At 51.7% G+C, this 10,920-nt stretch overlaps 1 protein-coding gene across 1 annotated transcript in view; it reads right to left on the minus strand.

Annotated features, from left to right (window-relative positions):
• ASTN2 (astrotactin 2) overlaps positions 1 to 10,920 on the minus strand; it is a 1,157,183-nt gene that overhangs the window by 333,713 nt on the left and 812,550 nt on the right. The window contains exon 14 of the mRNA XM_045296567.1: positions 3,977 to 4,101. Coding sequence (XP_045152502.1) covers positions 3,977 to 4,101 — 125 coding nt within the window. The remainder of the gene's footprint in view (positions 1 to 3,976; positions 4,102 to 10,920) is intronic.

Genomic DNA, 10,920 nt, shown 5'->3' on the forward strand with positions numbered 1-10,920 from the left:
GCCTTACACCTGATCCCTTCGACACCTCGTGGTTGCATAGGCTGGTGTGCTTCTTCCATGTGGGCTTTGTTGCTTCTGAGCTTGATGGCCGCTTGATTACTTTCAAGCCTTTAAGACCCCAGACGCTATACTTTTTGATAGCCGGGCACCAGGCTTTCTTCTTGGACCATGGGACCCCCTTTGGGTGGGGCCCCTGGTGTCCAGAAGGCCCTCTCAAACCCCTGCTCCAGAGCATGCATCTTGGGAAACGTGGACACAGAAGCCAACACACATCAACAGGCACAAAGCAACAGACAAGGCTAGCTAATGGTTAGCCTTGGGTGCTAGGGATGTGGATGATTCTTCGGTTCTGATTAATATTCATCCCCATTTTCTAATTTGCCTATCCTAAGCACAGCAAACGTGCTCTTTCATAATCAGAAAAACAATCTATAAAAAGGAATGTTTGCTACCTCGGCAGTTATTATTATTGCTGCTGCCTCCCCTGCTTTCTGGGGCTGGGCAAACGGCAGGCACATTTTCTGTCTTGCTCTTGTCCCCTGCTGAGGAGGCCCTTACAGAGACATCTGATACCAGGATTAAAATGAGAATCTCATTGGAACAAATGATTTCTTCGGGGACATTGCTGCAGTATTAAAGTTGTCCATTACTGTCAGCTTTTTTCACCCCCTCCCTTTTCTTTTTCTCTTTAGCCTTTTCAGGAATAATCTGAATTTTTTTTTAGAAGCTCTCATTTGAAGGTAGAATATTCATGCTCCCCAAAGATATATCCAGCGGAGTGAGGGCACTTTGTTATAAATACGTCCTCTCTGTTTCTCTGCTCTGCCTCTCCGGTAGGTCCTTCCTTGGCAGTCTGAGGGGAGGTGGGTGGGGGAAGGAGAGGGAGGTGGGGAAGGCAGGAGAGGGCCATGTTTCTGATTCAAGGCAGACACAGAAAGCAGCCTGCACAGGACAACTCCGACGCTGGGGCCCACCTATGTCTCCTGACTGAAAGTAGGGCGGGGGTGGGGGGATGCAGGCTATCAGCAGCTGAGCCTAGACCCTCACACTGGGAGGCAGGGTGCTCTGACAGAGGCTATTGATGCAGCTGCTTCCACCCAGAGCCATTGAGTGCACAGGGAAATGTACTTCCCCTGGCCATCAAAGAATGACAAAGCCTCTGTCCTGCCCTTTACCCACAGGGGTGATCATCATCCCTGCTCTCCGGACCCTGGTACTTCCTGGATCCTGTCCTGGAATACACGCTCCTGGGTGGAATGCCGGGAGCCCCAGGGGTATACTGGGCTGTGCGTTGGGCTGCTAATGACAGGGTCATATAAGTTCGAAAGGGCCAGCTGCTCCACGGGAGATTGATGAGACTTGCTGCTTCTGTAATGATTTACCATCTTGGGAACCAGCAGGGATCGTTCTACGCTACCCTCCAGGGTGGCTGTAAGTCAGGTTTGACCTGATGGGAGGGACCTGGGTGGAATGCCAGCTTCTCAAGGGTGAGGTGTCCATCCATATGGTCCCTGCCTCTCCCCCTGTCGGGGGCCAGTGAAGAGTTATCACCTCAACCACTCTCCCTCATCATGTGCATGATCACAGACTTGTCCCTGGCCCGCATCTTACTCAGCTCCATCCCAGAACTCCCTCCGCGATGGGGTGAGGTATATGAATAACAGATTTCAATTTCAAGTATGTATTCTGGAAATATAAAGGTGGTTTTCCTCAAGGACACACTCAAAGACACCTCTTCCCTACCCCCACACTCCCAGGCCAAACAAACACCTGTAGCAATTCCTACCACGTATGTTGGACCCAATATGCCACTCAGTTCACATGCATAATCTCCACTTCTCTCACAACAGGTCTGGAAAGGAAAGATTAACCGCCATGTGTCAGAGTTGGAAATTGAAGCTCAGAGAGGGAACCCGCCCAAGGAGACACAGCTCACGGACGGATCCAGGGGCCTCTGCATGGACTGTAGAGGCGTCTGTTCCAGGAGGTAGTGAATTCCCCAGCATTGGGAGTATTCAAGGAGCCCCGGTGGTTCACCAGTTACTCATTGAGCTACTAACCACAAGATCAGCAGTTCAAAACCACCAGCCACTCATCTGGATAAAGATGAGGCTTTCTACTCCTATAAAGAGTTACGGTCTCAGAAACCCACAGGGGCAGTTCTACCCTGTCCTATAGGGTGACCGTGAGTGGAATTGGCTCAATGGCAGTGAGTTTGGTTTGAGTTTAAGGGTGATGTGACCAGACATCCCGCTTTTGGTGGGACAGTCCCGATTTTTAACAATTTTTCCCACGTCCTGGCGGCGTTTTAAAAAAGTCCTGATTTTTGGAAAGAATGCACAACAAGGTAGGGAACGGCGGGAGAACGGGAAGGGAATATACGGCTGCCATGTGGCTATTTCGCCAGGATAGGAGTTTTATCAATGGTGTCCTGCTTTTGTCCCGCTTTACCAGTGTTAAAATCTGGTCACCTTATTTTAGGGGCTATCCAAAGAGGAACCATTCAGCAAAACATCTTGCAGACTTATTTTCTTATTGATCAGGAGAACAGTATAGCACTACAAGCCATCTCAGCTCGGAAAGCCTATGATGTGATGTAAAATGAAAATCAAGGTGGGCACCACCTGTTTTAGACATGTTTTACAAAGCATCCATGATTTGGTGTGTTCTACATCTGGGCCCCTCTTGGGAGCAGGGCAGGGAGGTGGTAACAGATAAGGCATCAGCTTGGGAGTTGAGCGCATCAACTTCAGAGGCACCATGTGGCCTTGGACAAGTCATGTGACCTCTTTAACCGGTCTAAGGGGAGCACTGTCACCCTTGTGGGGTTATGTGGATTCATGTATGCAAAGTGCCTGGCACATGTAGGCTCTCTCCCTACTCGCAGCATTTTACAGGAGAGGATCGTGGAAATTGTACATGCTCAAGGACTCCCAGGGCTTGCAAGTGACGGGCATACTGAAACCTGAGTCAGGCCCTATTGTGGGGGTCTTGCTTAGGGAACAGCTCTATGGTTCTACAGAGTGGCCCTCCCCCAGGACTGTGAATGAGGTGCGAAGTTGGCACTCAACAACTATATCACAAAAGCAGGTCCAGGTTCTTTATGCCTTAGGGGACCTCAAACCAAGTTCATTGCCATCGAGTCGACTCAACACTGTGCTGACTCAACAGTGACTCTGTAGGATGGGGCTTTCCAAAACTGTAAAATCTTTATAGCAGCAGACAGCCTCATCTTTCTCCTGGAGAGCAGTTGGTGGTTCTGAACTGCCATCCTTGAAGTTAGCAGCCTAATGCTTAACCCACCTAGCAGCAGAGCTCCTAGACCTTAGGAAAGTCCCCAAGGAAAGGGTAGGAGAAGGGATGGGAACAGAAGGGGGTCCTGCAGTGGGGTAGAAGGAGCCAGGCATCAGAAAGGCCTGCAGTCTGGCTCTCCACTGAGGGAGGCGGTGCTGAGGAGTGGAGGGTGAGAAGTGAAGACTCGCAGCCCCGGCACCCAGGCCTACTCGTGTCAGCTTTGCTGTGTGACCTGGGGCTTGTTCTGTCACCTCTCTGAGTCTAGAGTCCTCATATACCCAATGGGATGCATAATGCTCCCCCCTGCTGCTGAATGGCCAAGGCCAAAGCCAAAGCCAAGCTGCGTCACTGATGCTCTCCTCCATGGGGAGATGCCCCCGTTTGAGGGGGCCACCCTTTTGCTTCAGAATAGCATGGAGAAGAACCAACGAAACCCCAAACACGGGCTGCGCAGAGCCAAAAGACACGCACGCACAAAGCCGGCAGACTGCCGAGGGGCGTGAGCAGTGTGGAAACAGCCGCTGGGACTCAGACACAGCAGAGGCCGGGCCTCTCTCATCAAGGATGGCCCCCTTCCGATCTCACCCTCACAAACGGGGGCCGGGGGTGGGTGGGTGCTGGCCCTTGGGTCAGCTAAGGGCAGCTCTGCACCAGCAGGTCAGGGACCCCATGTCTGTCTTACCCGTGAGCAGCTGGACATCCGGGAGGGGCTCAGAGAGGACCCCCCGACACTGCTCCTCCACCGGCAGCGGGATCACCAACAGCCCGTCGGCCAGCTGGGGGAAGTCCTTGATGAAGTTGTTCTCCCTGTGGAGAAGAGCAGAGAGACTGCCAAAATGAGGAGGCAGGAGGGAGTTGCAGGGCAGGGAGGTGGGGAGTTCGAGTCCCACTAGAGAACCCAGGCCTCTAGGGCGAGTTGCCCGGCTGGATCGCCTCTGGATCCCTGAGTGCCAGCTTGGAGGACAGGCAGCTCTGTAATCAGACCCATGTCTTGCCTGCGGGAGAAGCTCACTCTCGCCCTGGGAGCCAGCTCCGAGGTCCCTTAGGGTGGGATGCAAACCGACCCTCACCACCTCTGGGCTGTATGATCTCGAGCAAGCTACTGTACCCTTGACTGAGTCCCCAGGGCTGTTCATCATTTAAAGAGACAAAGCCACCATCCACTTAATACACAGCCTGGCCTATGCACTGTGGCAGAAGCAATGACAGCGGTGAACCAGGAGGAGGGGGTCACTGGAAACAGCTCGGGGTGCTTGCAGAACGGGGTGAGGCCCAGCTGTAGAGAAGAAGGCTAAGAGGGAGTGGAGTTGCCGCCCTATGTTGTGGTTGAAGCACAATCACCTCCTTTAGGATAAAGCTCTTCCTTTTGGGAGGGAGACAGCCTGGCTCGCAGCAGGGAAGGGACGCGCTCAGGAGAAATTGAGGGGCCAGACTCGAGCAGTCTTCCAGACTGGCACTTTTCTCCTTAGCTTGACTTCTTTAGGGCCCCCCGTCCCTTTGTCCTGCTAGCTGGAAGGTTGGTAGTTCAAACTTGCCAGCCACTCTGCGAGAGAGATTGGTGAGAGAGCTCATGTAACGGGTCACTGGCTTGGAAATCCTATGAGGGATGCTGAGTTGGACAGGGAGCTTGGTTTCTGATTTAGGAGTTGGAATGCACTCGATGGCAGTGGGCGATCCCGTTCCCGTCGAGACATCTCAGGGAACAGGAGACGTACATTTTCCTGGGCAACTGCAGGGGACAGATGGCTTTAGGGAAGGAAGAATCGACAGTGTATCATAGGGAGGCAGGCTTCCGTCTCGTCACTAAAAAATCCCCCACAAACCCATTGCCATCTTATCAATTGTGACCACAGCACCCTATAGGGTTGTAAATATTCATGGAGGCCGACAGTCTCATCTTTCTCCTGAGGAACAGCTGGTGGGTTTCAACCACTGACCTTGCAGTTAGTTGCCAAATGCTCCGCCACCAGGGCTCCTTACCAAGAGACCTGCCCACAAAGGAAGCCACCCGCCAAGGGAGGTTGCTGGTGAGCCTCTTGTTACCAGTGGGGTGTAGGCAGGAAACTTGATACCCACTTAGCTTACACGGTGTCTAGGCCATTTCTGTGTTAGAATCTGACTTTTGAGGCCCCATCATACACAGAGCTCGTCAGAGTTAGGGACTCTCAGTGTAATCCAGTGAGGAAGGAGCAGGCAGAGAAGGAGAACAAATGGCAGAGGGTTATCGTTTCTTTTCTGAAAACCAGAAAGACAAACACAAGCACGTGCATGGTGCCTTTGAAGCCCAGGTCTGGAGCTGCCAAAGCATCAGGAGGCCTGGGTCACTTTCCTGCCTGCATGTCACCTCCCTCCATCCCACCCCAGGCACCCACACAGCTCACCCCCAGCTCATTCGTTTAGTGAACACCTTCTCCACATCTGGCTGTTGTCTAAACAATCTCCATCACTTGCTAGGATCTGCTACACCCTGTCCCTGTGCTTCCTCGTCAAAGGCCCACAGCAACCCTACCAGATATTTGCTGCCCTCCTCGTCATGGGCTGCATTTCACAAACGTGAAAAATGAGGCTCAGAGATGCTAGGTGGTCGAGTGGGGACTTGAAACTCCAATCCTTGTCCTCTTGATGAGAAAGACAGAGAACTGATGAGGGAAGGGGTTGGGCCTGGGCCGGTCTGCCAGTGGTCTGCACTTGTGTGTGGAGGCAGGCCATCCTGTTTCTCAGACCTGTGTGCAGCCAGGTCTGTTGGTGTGTGCGTGTAATTATGGGTGCCCCACAGGGGTCTGTGGTTGGCCCTTGGCTTGCTTGCAAACCTGGGAGTGTGCGACTGCAGTTGAATCCCAAAGGCTGCTGTAAATGCCACCAAGGAGCATGCACACTGGCCAGGACCTAAAGGACCAAATTTCCTATGTTTCTGATGTGTGAGGGTGTCTGGGGATGCAGCAAGTCCCTCAGAGACAGGGCGTGTGCAGGAGGAGCCCTGAACTGGGTGCTGGGACCCAGGTTTCAGCCCGGTCCTCTTCTTGTTCTCAGACTGCCCCAGCTCAGGGGAGAGGCAACACAAGTCACAATTAGTACAGCAGTCTGTCAGGGGATAAGATGCTTCTGGGCAGGGGTCTCATTCCTTTGAGACCTTGTTTTATGGGTGACTGATGCCAAGGGTCAGGTATGGCAATGACTCTGGAGACGGGTGATACCACCTCCCAGTTGTGTGACCTGGAGCAAACCACTCAGACCTTCATTTTCTCATCTGTGAAGTGTAATCACTAATGCTACTCAGCCTGCCTTAATATTATAACAATAGCCTTTTATCAAGCACCTGGTATGCCCCAAGTGACCAGTCCTTGGTGAAGGACACCATGCTTGGTAAGGTAGATAGAGGGGCAACAAAAAAGAGGAAGGCTCTCAATGCGATGGATGGACACCGTGGTGGCTGCAACAATGGGTGCAGGCATAGGAACCACGTGAGGACGGCACAGGACTGGGCAGGGTTCTATTCTTTTGTGCACAGGTCCATTGTGGGTCGGAACCAACTCGATGGCACTTGACAACCACACATGCACCAAGGATTATTCCAAGTACTGTACACGAGTTGTCGGCACAACCCTATGGCCAAGGTGACGAGAGGACCCCCCCCCCCATTGGAGATGGAGAAGGTGAAATGCAGGTCAGTTAGGTCACAGCTCAAGGCCCCACAGCAGAAACAAGATAGAAAACCAGCGGCCTGTCTCCGAGCCCCCGCTCTGCACACCTGCTCAGGTGCAGGAGCTGAAGACCCTGCCGGTGATCCTGAAGGCCCTCCCATCATGGGCACACTGAGGCTGCCCCTCATTACCTTTAGACCACCCGCCTGTGCGACCTCACACCTCCTCACACCAGTGCCAGGCCCCAGGCACGGCTATATCCCCATGTCACACTGAAGATGTGGGGCCTCTTGGGAACCGTGGTTCGCGGACTGGGTGGATTTGGGAAGAAAATACAGACTCTCTTGAGGTTTTTTCCCCACTACCACTGGGTTGGGCAGGTGGTCTCCATTTCAAGTTGCCTCTTAAAATATTGTCTAAATGGCAGGGTAGGGGGGTGCAGTGTCACCTTTCCTTGCCTCACGCCACCCCCCAACCCCCAGTTCCCTCAACCTCTGGAAAAGCCAGGAGTCGCTCTGCGCTAGAACTGAGGGGCCCAAGGGTGGCAGCACAGTGGGCACCTCCGGGAGAGGGACCTGGCACCTGGGGCCCCTTAAGCTTGGAGGAGGACCCTCTCTGTCTGGGCTTCTGGGCAGGACAAAGAAGAGCCATGTGAGATGGAGGGAGAAGGGCGAAGGGTGTGCACTAGCAGGGCAGGGTGGTCAGCAGAGAGGATGAAGCTCTGGAGCGCAACGCAGACACAGCCAAGACCCTTAGGACCCGCTCTGGCCGGTGGGTCCCCTGGTTACTCTTTGGGCCACGACTACAAGGCATGTGTGGATTCTACCAGCAGAGGGCGCCCAGGACCTTCGCATCCCTCAGCTCTTCCAGGAAGCAAGACCTGGGAGGAAGCCGCTCAGCTGTGCTGAGAACCTCAGACAGGAGTCTATGATGACAGAGGCTTCAGAATCAAACCACCGACAGAGGCCACTCAGTTGGCTCGAGGCTGGATTCTAGATGCTCAGAGCTCAAGTGTGTGTGTGTGTGTGTGTGTGTGTGTGTGTGTGTGTGTTCTCGGCAATTATTGATAGTGCTAGGATGAGTAAACTTATTAATATTTATTGGTCATTAGCTATGCTTTAGGAAGTGTGCCACGATCTATATTTCAACCTCAAAAGAAGCCTGTGAGATAACTACGCTTCTACCATGCAGATGCAGAAATGGATGTGAAGGGCAGACCCAACCCCATCTCCACACTAGGAAATGGACGGTGTCCATGGTCACACACTGGCCAATGCAGCTTAGCTCGGTGCCAGCACGCCATAAACACAGGCTCTGTGACTCAGTCCAGAGCCCGTGCCCTCGATCGCTGGGACCAAACCCAAAGCACCCTCACTGTCAGGACAGAACTGTCCCGGTGGGCTCCCGAGACTGTAACTCTTTATGAGAGCAGAAAGCTTCCTCTTTATCCTGCAGTGCGGCTGGTGGTTTTGAATTGCCAACCTTGTGGGGATATCCCAAGGCCTAGCCACTAATATCACCTCTGATTGCTGGGACAGCCCATCTAGAGAACAGACCAAGCAGTTTGGTGGTGGTTTGTCTGCGGGCTAGAATGAGCATCTGTGTACGTGGATGAGCTGTGTGTGTGCTTGTGTGTGTGTGCGCACCTGAGCAAATCTTGTGCTTCAAGTCCCAACCCAGGAAGCCAGTGTTTCTTCAGACAAATAGCTCCCAAAGTCTCTCTGTGAAAACTATTCCGTCTCCATCAGCATTGTATAGAAATGAGTCACCAAAATTTAAAAATAGTAGGTCCCTGATCCCAGGGGCTCGGATAAACTCTGGGAGTGAGATATCGTCTTCATTCCACTAGCATTTGTGGTGCAAATCATGCCTGTGCTCAACTGCTAAAGGCAAACATTTAAAAAATGGAATCCACCTCTGACACGTGGTATCGCCATGAGCCAGACTCAAGTATGGAGACTGGTTCGGTGCCTGTGTCCCAGGGACTGTTCTGGGCATGACAGGCCCGGCAGTAGAAACTAAGTGAGGTGACTACAAAGCCATATTAAAATCTACGAGGTCCTTCCTGCCTATTCAGTTCACTTCATCTTTTGGGGCACTGCCGTGGCCTTCTGTTCTCTGGTCATGCGACTATCCTGACATACCTGTAGGATGTGCCCTCCTTCTAGAAAGCTTTCTTATTCCTTTGTACCCAGCCAACTCGTCATTCAGAACACACACCTCGAGGACCTAATGCCGGGGGTTTAAGTGGAGAGAAAATGTTTTGAGAATGATGAGGGCAATGAATGTACAAATGCGCTTTACACAATTGATGTATGTATGGATTGTGATAAGAATTGTATGAGCCCCTAATAAAACGATTTTTAAAAAATAAATAAAAAATAAAAAGGAAGTAAACACACACACACACACACACACACACACACACACACTTCTGAGTGGTCCTGTTTCCCACTCTCACAACATTTTCCTCTTTCTTCCATGGAGGGCTTCACCTTTCCTGCCCACAGATGGACTCATGGGAAACCTGGCTTCACATCGATCCCCTCTCGCCTGCTAAACAGAAGGCTCCATGCAGGCCTGCCCCATTTGCAGCTATCTCCCTGGAGAGAACCAGCACAGTGTCTGGCACGAAGTAGCTGCTCAATGAACCCTCTTTCAGGGTGTGAAGGCGAGGAACCTCAAACGAGTCATGCAACCACGACTACAAGTTCTCTTTTCTTTTTTTCCCTGGTTACACACATAACAGAACACTTGCCATTTTAACCATTTTCAAACGTACACGCAGTGGCATGAATCGTGTTCAGAAAGCTGTGCAATCATCGCTATTTGTCTGTGAACTTTTTTCCTTTCAAAAAAATGTATTTATTTATTCTCTGAAACTTTCTCATCACAAAAGTCAGAAACTATGGCCCTGGCGCACCGCCCTGCAGCCCCTGGTGACCACCAGTCGTTGTCTAGTGCATGCGATCCATATACGTGGGATCAGACGGTGCGTACCCTTGAGTTGACTTATTTCACTTGGCATAGTGATTTCAAGGTTCATCCATGAGTAATCTACATCTTTTGATGGAACTCACTCTTTTGTTTTAAACCCCCCCGCCACTCGCGTCCCCACCAAGTTCCTCCCAGCATGCTTGGGGGCTCGAAGAACATTGGGAAATAGAGTAAAACATTCTAGTTCTTCCATAAGAAGTTTTTAAGTCAAATTTACTTTCCTCTCTTGATTTCCTAAGGGCCAGGAGCCCTGGCAAAGCTGTGGATTAAGCCTTAGGCTGCTAACCACAAGGTCGGTGGTTCAAACCCACCAGCGGTTCTGTAGCAGCGAGATGAGGCTGTCTGTTCCTATAAAGATGACAGGTTCAGAAATTCTATATTCCTCCAAACACACTGCCATTAAGTCAGTGCCAACTAGAGGTGCCCCGGGGGACTCCGGGACTGTAAGCCATGATGGGAGTAGAAAGCCTCCTCCTCCTCCTAAGGATTGGCTAATGGTTTCAAACTGATGACCTTGGAGCTAGCAGCCCAACCGGTAACTCACTATGCAACCAGGAAGTGAAAGTAGAAAGGGCCTTCTCACGGCCACTGGGGCTGGGAGGAATAGCCGAGGAGAGAGAAGCCAGGAGACCAAGAATTCAGAAGGGAATACCTTAATAGAAGTCTTACATCATCGCTCACTGCCATCGAGTCAATACTGACTCATAGAGATCCTGTAGGACAGGGTAGAACTGCCCCTGTGGTTTCCAAGACTGTACCCCTTTTCGGGAGTAGAAAGCCCAGTCTTTCTCCTGCAGAGCAGCTGGTGGGTTTGAACTGATAACAGACCTGGAGATTGACAGCACAACTTGTAAGCACTACATCATCAGAGCTCTTATATGGGGACCATATAAGCTCCCGTATAGGGGCCCAAAGAAGCTCCTATACAGGGTCTCTATAGGTCAGAACTGACTCCATGGCAGTGGGTTTGCGTTTTGTTTTGCAGACA

The sequence above is a fragment of the Echinops telfairi genome, unplaced genomic scaffold, assembly GCF_000313985.2.
Source record: "Echinops telfairi isolate 266 unplaced genomic scaffold, ASM31398v2 ScPeMD7_7410;HRSCAF=8448, whole genome shotgun sequence".
Taxonomy (NCBI): domain Eukaryota; kingdom Metazoa; phylum Chordata; class Mammalia; order Afrosoricida; family Tenrecidae; genus Echinops; species Echinops telfairi.